This window comes from Anolis sagrei, chromosome 2, assembly GCF_037176765.1.
Source record: "Anolis sagrei isolate rAnoSag1 chromosome 2, rAnoSag1.mat, whole genome shotgun sequence".
NCBI classification, from domain to species: Eukaryota; Metazoa; Chordata; class Lepidosauria; order Squamata; family Dactyloidae; genus Anolis; species Anolis sagrei.
The window spans coordinates 259,961,321-259,978,824 of NC_090022.1; the positions used below are offsets into that span (position 1 = coordinate 259,961,321).

General features: G+C 37.6%; 1 protein-coding gene and 1 long non-coding RNA gene across 4 annotated transcripts in view; one reads left to right on the plus strand and one right to left on the minus strand.

The window, feature by feature from the left end:
* Positions 1-17,504, plus strand: part of HAPLN1 (hyaluronan and proteoglycan link protein 1) — a 78,446-nt gene that overhangs the window by 27,511 nt on the left and 33,431 nt on the right. Inside the window, exons 1-2 of one of the 3 annotated variants that reach the window (XM_060761739.2) lie at positions 7,440-7,529; positions 16,354-16,479. In XM_060761739.2, coding sequence (XP_060617722.2) covers positions 16,380-16,479 — 100 coding nt within the window. In that variant the 5' untranslated portion in view covers positions 7,440-7,529; positions 16,354-16,379. Of the gene's footprint in view, positions 1-7,439; positions 7,530-15,607; positions 15,754-16,353; positions 16,480-17,504 lie in introns of those variants that run through there. The other 2 variants (XM_060761738.2, XM_060761737.2) reach the window with 2 other exon arrangements.
* On the minus strand, positions 1,872-17,274 carry LOC132767124 (uncharacterized). The gene is made up of 4 exons (XR_009630600.2): positions 17,171-17,274; positions 16,855-17,017; positions 15,037-15,144; positions 1,872-5,981 (listed from the first exon to the last, which is right to left on the minus strand). It is a non-coding gene; the product is annotated as an uncharacterized lncRNA (long non-coding RNA).

Genomic DNA, 17,504 nt, shown 5'->3' on the forward strand with positions numbered 1-17,504 from the left:
TGTGATGAAAGCATCTTTGGAGGTTTTCCCCACAACATGGGAGCCTGTCCATGTTGTGCTGGCTCCAATGGAGTCAGCATGGGTCTTCTACAGAATGGCGACACTTCCCTTGTCTAATGAAGAAGTGTCACAGAGAGGGAGATGTAGGCTGGGTGACCGATAAGCCCTGCTGCCCCTCTCTTTTCGTTGTGATGCCAGGCAAAGCAGGCATCCCAATCAGGCATTAAAACAGGCAGTGATGCCTGGCCACAGAAATCCTAGGTTATTTATTTATTTTCTCTTATTTGTATCCCGCCTTTTTCTACCCCGAAGGGGACTCAAAGTGGCTTTACATATAGCAACTACTCAATGCCCTTGGACAACAGTTAGTATACACTTAAGTTAAAAATTTAAATTATCTGCACATTAAAACATATAAAACATTGCATTCATTATTAAAATCATCTTATACTACTATGAAGAAAAATAACAAAAACTCAGTTGCCATCTGGACGTTAGAGTAACTCATAGAAGTCAACATTATTAAACATAAATTACTTCAGCTGTGCCAGGCATATACTTATTCATGAGAGCAAAGTGTGAACAAGATGTTTGCATCTCATTTATATCTTGCAAAGATATGACTGTTTGAATCAGGTCAGCATTTTGACTCAAGTGAGGTTTAATGCATGTACTTTAAGATTGTAAACCAATTATGCTGTTAATGGTTAATGCAGATTTATATGAATTGCTGAGCCTTTAGCAAATTTACAAATTAGTACTAGTTTATCTTTTTGCTGTGCCAGCATATGTAACTGTCTCAGCAGTTAGTACATTATTCGGTACTAGAACAAATTTCATTGCTAATACAGCAAGTTAAGATTCAGACAACTACCATAAAATGAATTAAGCCTTAAAGTACATCATAGTCTTTTTCCTTCACTTGCTACTGTACATAAGAACCTAAAAACGTATATATGCTATCATGCATTAAGTGTGCAACAGTGCCAGGCCTAAAAAAAGATGCACAAGTAAAACTAATTTTAAAAATTGCCAGAATATGACTCTGAGATTCAAAGTAGAAAATTGCTGTAAACAGACTTAGTATGAGCAACAAAATGGCATTGTACTGTATAATTGAAAAGCACCGTATCAGTGAAGCACTCAATAGCAAAGTGCCTTAAAGCTATGTATGCCTGCAGTCTGTTGTCTTGCAAATGCAAAAAAAAAAAAAAAATCTTTCAAATTTTCATACAACTCTACTCAAATGGGTAATAACGTTAACATAAAGAACAATCAACTTACTATGTGATGAAGTGATTTCCGGTTGTCAGCGAAGTCTCACAAGACACATGGCATAGGAAACCAGACAAATACCTATTGTCTCTTTCGAACAGGAACAAATCAACAAGAAATTTCCCATTTTCATTGCCACTCACTTGTGAAACTACTAAATGATGCATGCACTAAGGTATCCTTTTGAGATATTCAAGAAATTGGGGAGAGGAGAGATGGAATGATTGTTATCCACTCAGAATCTCCCTTACATGCATCCAAAATTCTGAATTGTTGAAGTTGATCCATACATAAGATTTAAAAGGCTTACGGTTGGTTATTTTATTATTAACAAGAAGTATGTGCATGTAAACCTGTTTACATTATATACTTTAAATACTTGATTGGACTATTCAGTTGAATCCATGGTCTTCGGGATCAGCTTTCCCCTCCAGTCTGCTTACTCATAACTTATAAATCTTCCTATTCAAACCCTATTCATGGTGTTACCATAATTCAACAAGCAACTTGAAGGCACATAATGTACACAATGAGCCAAAATCTTTCCAAAATAATAATTATCTCTAAGAGATAAAATCAGACAACATGATTTTGGTTGCAGAGGAATTTATTTAGTTTGCTAAGATCAAAGCTGTTGTTTAGAGTCAAATAGATTAAAATATGGAATATGTGTGTAAAAACAGATAATGTTTACAAAGACCAGTTGCCTACAAGCTGGTAAATACTTCGTTATTTGATAAACATCCTAATCTTCCCTATTGAGGTTAATAGCATTCCTATATGTGAAGATACATTTAACATGATAACAGAAATTTATTGCATTCCAATTTTCTTTATAAGATATCCAAAAGACTAAAATTGGGGTGCATTTTAGAAGATGCATTTACTGAGCTGGTATAATTAAAACAACATGCACAACAATTTATAAAAAGATTTCAGATAAATGAAGAACATTTCACAGAAAATAAACAGCTTCATATAATTCAAACTATTTCTCAATATAGTTTTGATATATAGGAAAAGAAGTGTGAGAAAATATGAATGGAAGCTTAAAGCTTAGCACACGCACGCACACATACACACACAATAGCTCTTAGTAGCACAGAGAAGCAGACAACGCATTTCTTTCACTGTTCAGTGTTTTTGATGTTACTATTGAAGATGTCTTACGGCTAAGAAGTAGCCTTGAAACAGACATGGTATGTCTAGAAGGTCCTTTTTAGTCACACGGGGACACACACAACTTCATTTTACCAACTTAGTATTTTCAGGTAAGTTCTCTTCTGTCTGACATATCCAGACAGGTCATTTATTTTCTTTCCTCCTCAGTGGAACTTTGTATGACTGAATTATTTACCCACAAAAATGGGCCTTATAATTTTTCTCATGCTGGTGCCATTTGCTACATATAAAAGTATTTAAGACCACAGTAGGAGGCTCATTCACTGCAAACAGATGCAATGTTCTTCTGCAGTATTTGCCAGCTGAGGTGTTCTGATGCGTCTTTAGCCAGTTTGACACGTTCTGGAAAAGACTGCATAAGTAAAATAATTTTAGACTTAACATTGTGCTGGTGACAACTGAACAGCACCAATAACTTTTTTCACATGTTTATTGCATAAGGACTTGGGCCCAGATCTTGTACAATTCTGATTTGCTAGTATAGTTGGAAAGGTAAAGGTGATTGTTGATATCTTTCAAACTGACTTAAAAGTATTACGGTACTATGAATCAGACACCTTCAAGTCATTCTATCCTCTACAGCCCTGCTCAGGCCCTGCAGTCTCAGAGTGGCTGAGTCTTTCCATCTGGAATGCAATCTTCCTTTTTTCCTACTGCCCTGACTTTACCAAGCATGGAACATGGCAACAAGAAAAGAAGTAGAGATGTCCACAGGAGAATGAAGAAATGACTGCACACTTTCCTCTAGAGCAGGCCTGCACAATATGTGGACCTCCAGGTGTTTGGGACTCTAATTTGTCTAATGGTTAGGAATTCTGGGAGCTGAAGTCAAAAACACCTCTAGGGCCATAAGTTGCACAGGCCTGCTCTGGAGTCACAGGCAGTTTTCCAAGACTTTCCTCCTAAACTCTGTTTGTTCTAAGAATCTCATTAAATTTGGCAAGTACTTACAGTACTTACTTCTCCTATTGCCCTACCAATGCTTCCCTACTTATAAAAATACATTTTAGATTCCTCTGAGCACCGAAATTGTCAAATTACTCACACCATTGTCCATTGCATGAGCACATTGAACAGTAATTCTAGTACGTTTAACGGTTCTTATTACAGTGCTCATCAATACTGTAGAATCATTCTCATGTTTAAAGCAACTTACTTTATCAATTGTTTCTTATAATAGATCCTTTTTCAGGCATTCAATAATCATGTAAGGAATCAGAGCTTGGAAATGTTATTTTTAGACTATCGTTCCCAGAATCCTGTCATCACAAGACAGCCAATGGAGTGATTAGCGGTCAATGATTATGGTGGTTGTCAGCATGAACATAATATTTTAGCTGAACCCAAGAATAAAAGCAGCTAAATAAGCCCAAGAAATACATAAAGGTAAATACCAAAGTCAGTGTGGTACAATGGTCTGAGCATTGGACTATAGTTATGGAGACTAGTTTGAATTCTCTCTGCCATGAAAATTCACTGGGTAATCTTTGGTAAGTCACTTCTATCAAGCTCAAAGGAAGTTGTATACCTTCAAGACATGCTCCATGCAAGTTTTGCCAAGGTTTGTCTTAGGACTGCCATAAATCAAAAATGTCTTGAAGGTATACAACAACAATATATATCAATGCTTCTCCCAAATCATGTTTTCCCCATTATCAGTGTTTTGTTTACCTGGAATGCAGATGTTTGTGCTTAATTTTACTGTCCAAGATTAAAAGCATCACTTGAAGGTCAGAATAGGATGTCTGGTGAACAACTGCTGAGTTGTTAAATAAACAGATGGTGCTGGAAAGTTCTATATGGTTACAAATTTCATTGAGGAATCATGCTGATTTTTGCTGCTAGGATAGCAATATCTTTTTAGTGGTACTTGAATAATAAGCCCTAAATGTTGAAGTTTGTGTCAGATCTTTCCAGGCTTACAAAGGGAGCTCTACTAATGAACAGGCAGTCATGACTGCTGAGTCTGTTAAACCTTTCTTGCCTATACTGTGAACATAAATGGAAACTCTGTTACCAGTGCTATGTTCTCTGTTACATCTGACGAGTTTTGTGTTAACTTGTACAACTTCCTTCATTGAAATGAACTTTTCCTTTATTGTTAAATCAGGTTAGAGTAAATCAATCTAAGCTTACTTGTTCAACTGTGCAAGAACAAGGACAAAGACGTCATCAGAATATTACATACTCTGGTTCTGTGTAACTGATGCAGTAGTACCTTTGATTAGTTACTATTGGTCTTCAGGACTAATAATAACCTCATCAGAAATGGCTAAAATTGGCAACATGCACCAATTTCAGCCCAGTCACTCACGGAGCCAGCCCATCATGACACTATGCTGGCTTTGTGGGTGAAAGAGCCAGTGCATGCTGCTGGCAGGGCAACACAGGAGAGCTCCCATGTTGCCATAAAATCTATGGGGGAAGCCACACACACATGCTCATGCTCCCCCCCTTCCATGTGATCACCCTCACTTGGATCCAGGTGATGCAGAACGTGGGGCTCTGGATTCCCCACGCAATATACGAACCTGAGTGCCACCACCACCAGCTGCCATTCATCTGATGAGGTCATAAGAGCTGTTGCCGGAAATTACTGAGATATGGACAGCTATTCTTTGAGAGCAATACTTAATCATGAATTATTGTATCTCATGAAATGGAGTGGTGTCCACAAATTTTTGTTAGTGTTAACCTTTAAGATGAATCCTGAGTCATTGACTCCCCACTAGTGGCTTGCTCAAGAAATACCTTTCAGCAAGGTTACTCTACTCTACTCTAGGTTACCAAAGGCATTTACTATCTCCCTCTCTCACAAACGCATGCACACATAGAGAGTCATACATAGAGAGTCATACACATGTTGGCTTCAAAATTATAATCACTGACAATGTTTTGTCTCATTAAAGATGACACTCTAGACAATTTGTTGTTTATATTATTTGCACTTGGAATTTCATTTGATGAGATATAGTATATTATTTCTTTGTAAGAAATGGAAAAATGGGACATGCACTAAACCTTCTGTGTCTCATTTATCAGTGAACCTTTGATTAACACCAAGTCTCTTTGTGGCGTTCTCTTTCTTTCTGATGAGGCAGCTCCTCTGAATCCACAGTAAGGCCTTCTTCCACTGCTTTATTGGGAGCCTGCACCACGCAAAAGACAACTGCTGAAAAGGTCCACAGTTTCAGACTGTATTGCCCCTCTTGTGAAATTTCTGTGGTCTTCTGAGATGGTGTGACTGTCTCCCCACAGACATCCTTCCCCATCTGTGGAGTCTTGGACTTATAAAGTGATCCTGGTGGAAACTTCAGACAATGGGAATGATGGCACAGATGTAGGAGACCCTTTCCTCCTCTTTCTCCTCCAACTTCACAAAGAAGAGATGAGATCCAATCACAAAGATTCCCCTCCATGCACGTGATTAATGGCTTATTAGAATGCAATGTATATAAGTAGCTTGAAAATGCTTAAAATGATTTGAATTCTTCCTTGAATATTAGCGATGTTGGCCTTCTTTCCTTGAATAAAAAAGAATTAGGAAGATAATTTTAATCTTATCTGAACATAATGATCATTTACTATTTAATGTATCTCTTGCAGTGTTGAAAACAACTTAGGTGGATAGAAGAAGTACTTTTTGAAATGTATGGAGTGATATTAGATAGTACGGCAGTATTCTGATCATTAAAGAAGCCTTTCAGATTAGAGATATAAATACTAAAATAAATGGAAAGAAACTGTACTCTGTAATATTTAACATTTCAAACCAACATAGCAGGGCTGCAATATTTGCAAAATGCAAGCAATATTTTTTTTTAGAAAAAGTAACTTTTTTCAGATCTTCGCTTGGTTTAGGTCTTGGTCAATAAAGTGACCGTGTAAGTCTAAACCAAGTTTCACAACCTATAGTCCTGCAGATGTTTGGGCTTCCAACTCCCAGAATGCCCAATGGCTAGGAATTCTGGGAGCTGAAGTCCAAAACACCAAGAGAGCCACAAGTTGTGCAGGCCTGCTCGAGACAGCACTGCCCTTGTGAATTATAGATTGTTTAAAACACAGTTGAATGTTATCACACTAGATTTTAATAGAAAGAAGAGACTGAGAGTACAGTCATTAATTCTTGTTCTCTTCTGCTTTTATGCACATGACAACATTCTTAAACACAAAATTTTCATTTTGTTGTAACTGTAGGGACACATGGCCTGACATTTTCACTGGCAGAATTTTCACAGAATGTATTCCTTAGGAAAATTATTAAAATATTGAGATCAGGATATTAAGGGATGTACATTTAGAAGAACAAATGTTTCCCAGGAAAAGCAAATGACCTTAAATGAAATGCCTCCTTTATAGTATAATCCCATGGATTTTTATTCAAATATTCTCCTACCCATAATAATCAATAGAAAATATTGAATATGTTCTCTTGCCAGTATTTGTTTTCTGATACTGGTGTATGTTGTTGTTGTTTTGCTTTGCTTTTTGTTTTGAGACCTTTTATTCTGTGTTACAACTTTTTTTTACACATTTCAATACAATATGGCTTTACAGTATAGAGCAAAATACCCTGAAACTGCAAAAAACAAACACTAGTATCATAAAATACTGTCATCAATCTTTCCCTTGGGAATATGTTCTATTACATATGAGGAGAAGGGGAACTTTTGAGTAAAAATCCATGGGATTCTATTATGCAAGGAGATATTTGTCCTTTTATGTTTAAAAAATTCCTAAATTGAATGAGAGAGCTGCAGAAATTGTAATGTATAAGACAAAACGTTAATGCTATTGAGGTAAAGCACATTCCTACTGTGTCAACAGTGAATTGAAAGATTTCTCAGGTTTGTTTTTCAACTGCATTTAAAAAAATCAGATTATTTTCTTCAAACTTTCTTCCTCTACCAAAATGTGAATCAAATGGAAATGTTAACCAGATACACTGTTGGAATTCAAGTGGTACAGCTTTTCCCAGTATAAAGAAGGTCATGTTAAACTTGTCTAACATAGGGATGAAGAACCAGTAAGAAGAAAGATGTGGAATTAGAACCACAAATTTGACTGGATATGTATGAGCACTTGAATCTCTCTGCTATGTGACCTAATCTTCCAGTTTCACTTTCTCCTTCATTCATTTTTCCTCAATTTCAAGTTTATTCTGTTATATTGTAAATCCTGTTTTAAAATCCCTGACCAAATAAAGTTTTCAGCTAACCTCAACCTGACATTTATATTCCTCATGAGGCTATTATTTAAAAATGTACACATGGTTCATAATAATTACTATTTTTATAGTTCCCATAAGAATAGTATGGGAACAAAAATTATTAAAGAAAAACATAGCCAAGTTTCCTCCTAGCACCCATTATGGAAGTAAGAGCCAATTCTAAAAGAACATTTAACATTGATGAAATTGTTCCCAAAAGAATCAGTCTGGCTGCAAGATTCATTCATTTACATTCAATGCAAAAGGACCATCTCTGTAACTTGCTCTTTCATGAACCCATTCACTGTAACTGTTGTTGAGTTCTGTCATTACTTATCCTACAACAATTTACTCAAATTCACAGAAATTATTTTCTGTTTGCAAAATCTCACTGTGAAAAAGGACTTGAGAATAACTCTGCCAAAATGTTCTATAAAGACTAAAGTTAAGAGCCCGCATGCTATAGTAGTCGTAGTATTGAACTATGACTCCAGAGCAGGATTTAAATCCCCATTGAGTCATGGAAACCCACTGGGTGCCCTTGAGTAAGTCAGCCTCAGAGAAATGGAAAGGCAAACCCACTCTGAACAATTTTTGCCAATAAAACCCCATAATAAGTTTGCCTTAGGTTTGCTATGAATTGGAAATTACTGAAGGCACACATCACATACACACACAAGCTATGACTAAATATACGGAGACAAGGTAATATTATATTTCATGCAATAATTAATCAGGGAAATCCCTAAACAATCAGGCAGTAGGATAATAGGGCCATCAAACAAAGGCTGTCAGTTTTAATAGCTTTGCTCATCACTAAAAAAACTAACTTCATCCTATTTACTTGTACTGTTGTGATCTATGAATCAGGAATGTAGAGAATTTACATTTTTTTAAAAAATGTTTAATTTAGTAACAAAATACACAACTATAGAGCTTTTTTAAAATAAGCAAGTGCAGGGTATGACTATCATTCCATTATTAACATTTGAATGTGTTAACTATTTGAGGCATTGAAAGTGGGCAACGGGTTCGTATACACTGACTTAAAATCATGCCCTTGCTTTTCCCTTCAGCTTCAGACTACTTTTCTGAAAGAAAGGGATCATCTTTCCATCAAAGACATGACAAACATATATGCCAAATGTCTGGGTCAAAATCGTGCCAAAAGAAAATGAATGATTGCAATCTGATGCACAGAATTTTATAAACGTGATCTAATCTATATCGCTAGTACATTCAATTAACTTGTATTTGCCAGCATAATATGCAGTACTGCCTTGTTCCAGTGGCAAAATTTACCTGGCCAAATATGTTCTGATAGAGCATTCTCTAAAGTGATCGCTGTAAGTTGTTGCTACTGGAGCAAGACAGAGTAAGATTGGACTCTTGATGGAATGGAATTTGTCTTCCTCCTCCATATACATATGTAATCTACTTTTCTGGCCATTAAGTGGCAGAAGGGGCAACCAGGTGGCAACTAGCTGTGTTTTTGCAGTCAGGCATAAAAGAAATAAGAGGTCTGCCACCTAAACCTTAAAAAGAATCCTGGGACCCTACCTGGCTGTCTTCCCTGGTCACCAAATGGCCATTGGGGTAGCACGCTAGCAACAGTAAGGGTGGGAGCACACTTCAGAAGGTAATTATTTCTCTAAGACAAATGTAGGAGTAATACTAGTAGGAGTCCAACCTATTAGTAGAAAATACATTGGCTATATGACAGCCCAAAATAAACTCCCAGTTTTTAAGTACTATTGAATACTATCTTGAAAACTTTTCTCTTCTTTTTGGCTTTATCTCTGCTCCTCTTTTGTTTCTTAGCCAAAATTATATGAAAATGATCTTGGAAAGAAAAGTTTTGAAATCCACTGCCCTTGATTGTTTGCATTGCTTATTTCTGCTCTCAAACATTTCGAAGTTATAGCCTGAAGACAATTCTGGTTTCCTTTTTTTAAAGACATGGTTAAGTTAGATTCTTGTGCACACTTTGAATAAGCTTCTGTGATTCTCATGGGGGGTTTATTTAATCATGAAAACATATTGGAGTATCATATATACTTGATAAGAGGGATAAGCAATCCCTTTCCTTGGAGGCAACATATCCTGGTACTTGAGCACATGAACTGAGACACACAAGCTGAAGGACCCTTCTGCTGGAATCCCAACACCTATCTAAAACTTACTCTGGAAAAGAAACAACCCAGAGTAAGTGCTCAGTTGGCTGAGGTGTGGCTATAGAGAAGGGAGAAGGAAAAGAAAGTCCTGCTGCTGCCATCAGCATAATACTCGATGTAGGCCTGAGTTTAGATGTCTGAAAGGACTGCATTAATCTTGGCAGGATGCATACTCATTTATGACAGTATATATCAAGAGCTGGAATGGAGCTTAAATTGGCAAAGCTTAATTTAGTAGAATATAAATAAGCAGATGAAATATTTGAGCCTATTACTAATAGTTTCCAGAACAGTTTGCATACACACTTTCAAACTCTTATCCCCTTCTTGAAATGTACTTGCTCTCACACTTGTGGTGCAAGCAGCAATATCTGGTGTGCATTTGTGCATGTAAATAGCAATGTATATGTACTAACCTATTACTGTAAGCATCTACATCTGCAACTGTGTTTTACATGTGCAAAGAATATTCATAACCTTTATGAAGATAACGTGTTGAGAAAAAACCTTTCTGAAGATAACGTGTTGAGAAAAAAAAAAGCCAAGTACTGTGAGAGGGGAAAAAGTCAAGTATTGTTGTGTGCAGGAAATAATGTATTTTTTCAAAGCATGTGGGCTTCTGTACAACAATTATTTTGCATAAAAACTTGATATTGTATACAATAAGAGGCTTTTTGCACAGCTGGTAAGGATTTTCATCAATGATATTTTTTTCAGAAGAGAAAAGGTTGTGTATTATTATTATTATTATTATTATTAATAATAATAATAATAATAATAATAAACAGGGACTCGGGGCAGCTTACATGAGGCCAAGCCCAAACAACAAATTACAATAAAATAAAACCAAAACACAAGCAACAACACAGTAAAATAAATAAAAACATATGAATACAATGAGCAATATACAAATACAATATCCACAATCACGATGACAATAAGCGGGCCGCATGTGCAAGACAAAATGTTAAAACTCAGGGTGAGATAAGAGAGGAGAGAAGATAGAAGAGATAAAAACAAGGCTATATCAATGTAGAGAAAGGAGATTCCACCTGAACATTAGGAAGAACTTCCTAACTGCGATTGCTGTTCAGCAGTGGAACTCTCTATCCCGGAAAGGGGTGGAGGCACCTTCTTTGAAGGCTTTTAAACAGAGGCTGGGTGGCCATCTGTCAGGGGTGCTTTGAATGCACTTTTCCTGCTTCTTAGCAGGGGGTTGACCCGGATGGCCCACAAGGTCTCTTCCAACTCCTTGATTCTATGATTCTAGAACCTGAGAGTAAGAAGAGGCAAAGCAGGAAAGTATGAAGAAATAAGGGACAGCTTTGACACAGATCTCTGGACAGCTCTTGCTCATTGTCGATTCAAATAGGAATATTCCCATGATAAACAAACATATGTTGTAACAGATCTAACTCAGCAGGTCTCATTTAGTCCCTGAAGCCAACACTTTTCCTGTGTTCCAAACCCACTGTGTCCATCCCTGGCATAAATATCAGTGCATATAATAGAAAATGAAACGTCTTTTGAACAGTGTGCCTACTGGAAAAGCCAAACCAATTACACAGATTTAGAAAATAAACTTTTCCTAGAGGGGATTGTGATGGAAAATTCTTGTATTCAAATAACAGTCTACTCTGCACTACATGTCATCAAATATGTTTTCTTAGTTGTGTTTCAGTCTGCTGAGAGCATGGCAATTTTTTGAGAATGGTAAAAATAAATACAACCTGCATCACCTAAGACAAAGTAGTGTTTAGTACTGTTATCTTGAAAGAGCAAATCCTATTCTTTTGACAAACTAGGCAAAGATAGCCATGATGGTCTAGGCCCTAAACACCATCAAAATAAGGCTTTAGAACTATTGTACAACTGTCCTCAAAAATAGCTTGAAAATTGGATGGGCGATAGAGAGTTTATTATTCCAGTTTGGAAAAAAGTTACATTGGCTATTAGTGATATATTATTAATGTGTTACTTTTGCTGTTGTGGGGAGGGGATTGGGGGGGGCACACAAAAGTAATAAAACTGCCCCCAATCAGCTGAGAGAATACCAAAAAGTGGGAGGGGATGTTCCATCCAGCACAATATGACACCACTTTAATTTCGATGTTTCTATGAAATCATGGATTTTGTAGTTTAAGGAGGGACATATAGAAGTCCTTGCCAGGGAGCTTTATTACAATACACAAGATTCAATAGGATGTAAATATGAGAGTTAAAGCAAAATCATAGTGGTATAATGTAGTTACAGCATTTTATACTGTGTGGAATGGCCCAACACAACAAGTCAAAGTAATCAACAAGTTTTGTGGGTTGTACAAAAGGGTGGCATGTTAACATTGATATTAAATAGAACTGAGCCTCATTACTCTAAAGCAGGGTTTCACAAGCTTTTCCCACCCAGGACCTCTTTTGCCTGAGTGACCCTGGGTATATAGGTACATAAAATAGTTATAAAATCAAACATATACTGATAATAAATCAGAATTTGCAAGGATTACTAAACAGACTAGTTTCTCTTTTTAGAAAGTACAGTTGAAGTATCTTCTGCCAGGGTCTCCTGTAAACACTGCATAACAGATTCGTGTAAATGTCTAAAACAGCCACTAGGTGAAATTCAGACAACTTTCAATGTTGCAATTTTTTTCAGAACTTCAACATTGAGCTAAGGGAAAAACAATGATCTAAAGTAAGACCCTCTAGGTATTATGGCCACATGTAATACGTTATTTCCAAGATCTGTGAAGGTTGTAAAGCTGGCAAATGTATGTTTATGCATAGTCTAAACCAGGGGTCCTCAAACTTTTTAAATAGAGGACCAGGTCACAGTCCCTCAAACTGTTGGAGGGCCAGATTATAATTTGAAAAAAAATATGAATGAATTCCTATGCGCACAACACATATTTTATTTGTAGTGCAAAAAATTTAAAAACAATACAATAATTAAAATGAAGAACAAGTTCAACAAATATAAACTTAATAGTATTTCAATGGGAAGTGTGGGCCTGTTTTTGGCCAATGAGATAGGATTTTTGTTGTTGTGTGCTTTCAAGTCATTTCAGACTTAGGTTGCCCCTGAGTGAGGGCCGGGTAAATGACCATGGAGGGCCGCATCCGGCCCTCGGGCCTTAGTTTGAGGACCCCTGGTCTAAACAGAAGGTAGTTTAAAGCTACCAGTGATTGGATCTTTCACATTCTCCAGGTCTCTACCCTAGGTTTACACATACATTTACCCAGCTCCTCTATATGGTAGTAATGGGCAAAGCAAGGTTTTGTAAAACACAGCCCAAAGACAATAAGAAATCTCCTACTGCAGTGGTTCTCAACCTGTGGGTCCCCAGATGTTTTGGCCTCCAACTCCCAGAAATCCTAAGAGCTGGTAAACTGGCTGGGATTTCTGGGAGTTGTTGTAGGCCAAAACACCTAGGGACCCACAGGTTGAGAACCACTGCCCTAGTGGCTCCACTTCTTCCCCAGGCTCCCAGTTCTCTGTATTTCAAACATTTCCTGCCTCAAAACAGGTAAATCCCTCAAAATAGCCCCTGTGATTTATCCTTGCTGCCATAAAGGTCCCATGATCAGGTAATTTCTGTTTTCATAGTGGGAACACAGAGGAGGGTCTTCTTGGTGGCTGCTCCTAGACTCTGGGATCCCCTTGGTACACTTCTTGCTCCCCTTTTGTAAGCAAGTGAAGACCTTTTTGTTTCAAGAGATATTTTTAGGCTGGTCAGCTCTGATTCTGTTTCAAACTTTTATAAAGCATTGTGAGACCTAAATTGGCAAAAAGGCAGAATGATAATGATGGTGCTAGTTGGTTGTGTGTCTTGATCAGTTCTCAAACTATTAAAGCCATGGAGTCCTTTTTGAAGGAAAAGTTTCTCATGAAGCCCCAAAAAACTTTTGAACACAGGGGTTGCATTGCATTTTAAAATTTGACAGATGGGCAGGCCTGTAGCAGATGGGTGGAGAATGTTTGTGTGAACTAATTAAAAAGAACATGAACAAATTCCTATGCACACTACACATACCTTGTTTGTAGTGCAAAAGAAAAAAAGAACAATACAGCATTTAAAATGAAGTACAATTTTAACCAACATAAACTTAACAATATTACGGTGGAAGTCTAACCCCCTTCTGCCATGCAGAAAAAGCACAATAAAGCACCCCAAAATGATGGCCACCCAGTCTTTGTAGTAACAAAAACAACAACAACAACAACAACAACAACAGCAACAACAAGAGCAACCTAGAGGCCATCCAGTTCCACCCCTTTCTGCCATGCAGGAAAAGCACAGTCAAGGCACCCACAACAGATGGCTACCCAGCCTTTGTAACAACAACAACAACAATAACAACAAGAGCAACCCCAGGGGTCATCCAGTCCTCCTCCATTCTGCCATGCAAGGGAGGCCTTGCAGGCCATGGCAGTGGCAGCAGCAAGGCTCCCCACGCAGCATATTTTGGGGAGGCCTGAAGGCCACACAGTGGCAGTGGGACTCCCAGGACTAAGGACTTCATATGTGGGGGGGGGGGGGGAATGGGAGTAGCCTGCAGGTTCCCTGCGAAACCCCTGACTGTGGCTTCACAGAGCCCTAAAGGCTTCATGGAGCACAGTTTGAGAACTGCTGGTCTAGATCATTACATTGTCTGTCAATTACATTTTGTGCAGTACAACCCCCATATCCACATGAGGTATATTCCAAGCTGGACCACAGTTATGAGAAACTGCAAATATGACCAAATACCAATGAGTCACCTCACTTCCAGTCACTGCATACCATACAGTTGCACTGAAGGACCTAGAGATTCTTAGAGAGATGCCCTCTCTACGAATTTGTGAGATCTTCTATTGCAAGCCAGTGGTGACTTTGAGGGGAAGTATACCATAGAATTAGCTAGATGAACCTAGAAAATTCCTAGAAAGACTACTTTTCTGCAGGCGTAAGTTTGTGAAGCCACAGATATGGGTTCCCATAACTGCAGAACCCTTATCTGTGGTTTCCCAGAGCTCAGTTGTGGGAAACATACTGGGCTCTGCAGTAAATTTTCCATAAATATTAAGTATCTTTCCAAATATTAAGTATCATCATCAGTTATGCTGATATTTGTTCCACATTGCTGAAAATGCATGCTAAACTGTCTGAGGTCCTACCTTCATCATTTCCTTTTGGTGTGAGCTGTAGTGATTCTTACCTGGACAGCAATGCTGCTGACATGCTCCTGCTGCAGGGCAACATCATAGATTGTCTCAGGATAGTGTTGCATTGCCAGAGGCTATAGCTGCAACAGCCTTTTCAGCTACTGCAAAACAAGTAATTCCTTGTGAAAATAGTAGCTCATGCATTAAACTATTAAACAGATGAAATTTAAAACAACACAGCCTATAAAATCAAAATTAGGAATGACTTTGCTCTCTGTGTTTGTGTTGTATCTCCCCTAATTTCAACATGAACCAAAGTGGTGGGCAAGGTACAGTGCATTTTCTGCATCACCCCTATTCTTTTTAGTCTGCAGTGTCTCTTCTGGTCACAAGATATTATTTCATGCACATTTTGAAAGAAAAAAGAGGTCGAGAGAGGGGGGGGGGGTGACTTGGAAATGATGCTTCCAAAGAGCCTGATATTCTGTACCTTCTGCATCACGATTCTTGCATTTTGTGTTGCCTGCTTATCTCTTTTTGGTCTTCATTTGCTTAATTATTAGTCTGAGGGCTGGCAGAGATTTCCCCCTGCAGCGCTCAGCAGCTTTGCTGACTGCAGAGACCCTACCTGGCACACTATTTACAGTGTCAGCATTCTAGATAGAAATGAATGAAAAATCAATCAGGGCAACTGCAGTGGCAGCACATGCAATTCTAACCTACTTTGTGCATGGTTTTCAACATTGCACTGTAGACTAGACTTTAAAATGGTAAGTGTAATTCCCCCAAAAGTACTGCATTCCTTTGCAGGTCAGCCTCTATGCTGCCTTGATTGATGAAGACATCATAGTTCTTTACAAAGTAAACGTGGGTGTTTTTTGTTTTTTTGTTTTTTAAGAAAAACCATATTATTATATACTGCATCTGAGTTATTGTTCATGATCATCACTTGGGTATAAATACTTAGAATAAATTCAGAATACTTAACAAACAAAAAAAAACCCCAGACCAAAATCCATTTAACACTTAAGAACCCAAGGGACTGCAAATTTCTGTTTTATGATTTAAAGAGAAAAAATGAACATCTACTTGTGCACTTTTTCTGGACAGGGTAATTACTAGTTTCATGTCCGAACTGGTAAAGTGTCAGTGACAGGTAGACTCTTGTCTTCTGCACCCCAATAAAGAAGTTATTTTATTTATTTATTTATTTTTAAAAGTCACCCATTGCTATAAGTTTTCTATCTAGCAGAGTGGGTTAAATCTTCATAGAGCAATGAGAGAATGATGGGGCTGTAACAAGTTGTGCACTGCATCACTGTTAAGATTTGCACATTTCACCAGCTTCTTTGTATGTGGTACTCTCACAGTGAAGAAGATTCTTGGGCTACAAAAGATGAGGAGTCTACTTTTTCTGGTGCTGATTTCTTTCTGCTGGGCTGACTCTTATGTTGCTAACTTCACACTGGAGCGTGACAGAATTTTTCACATCCATGGTAAGTAAAATGAATTAAATAGCAAATGTGATGCTGTAGTTTTGCTACTTTTTCTTTAAAGATTGGCTGCCTTTGCTGTTATGTTGCATTAATATACTCTGAGCACTGAAACTCGCAATTCTGCTTCAATATTTTAACTGCAGTTCTTCAGTATGCAATCCTGCACTGATTTTTCAGTCAGAAACATTATCTGCTTAAAATTGAAGTGCATGCAGTAGATAAGCAATTGGTTTATGAAATGCACTTGCCTTACTGCAGAATAAATATTATCTACAGCATATCAAATAGAAACCTTTCATATCACATACTGATAACCAATTAATTAGACATAGTATTTAAAAATGAACAACTCAAGCAATATAAAAAGTAGCTTACCTCACTATGGAGTTGCATTTCCACATATATAAAAGAGTATGAAGCCTCTGCATAATCGTGTATATCCATTTCAATCCTAGGTTATGGTTGGCTGTATGAAGCTCTGAGGCTGCAGTATAATGCAGCTCTTTTTCAGTTCCAGCTTCAGCAGCTGAGGGTCATCCTGTATGAAGCAAGCCAAAGCATTTATTAATGCAAAAGTGACAGGAAGAATGAAAAACAATATTTTCTCTCATTTGTATGTATTAAATTTTAACAACTTAAATTATGCAGCCAATAGGTGCCATATAAGTTTGGAGGTTCAATCCCACTTTACCGGTGTTCTCACTTTCCACGAACGTGCGCTTTTCTACACTTTGATACAAGAGGAAGGGTTTAGCATTTCCAGTCCTCTCAGCAGGTACCTCAAGAGCCCCACATCTTCACATGCTTGACTATGTCTTCAAGGTCAAAAATAAAATTGGACAATGTAGCAGAGGTAGACACAAGAAATAAATTCATGCTGTTTATTTGAGGAAAGATGTTAACTATCACACTAAAGACAGGTAGACTTTGTAAAGGCATTTATGCTCTTTCTTTGATTGGTCTTGTTTTGATGATAACACTCCCTTTGGACCATTACTTTACCACTTCATGCCTGCAAAAGATCA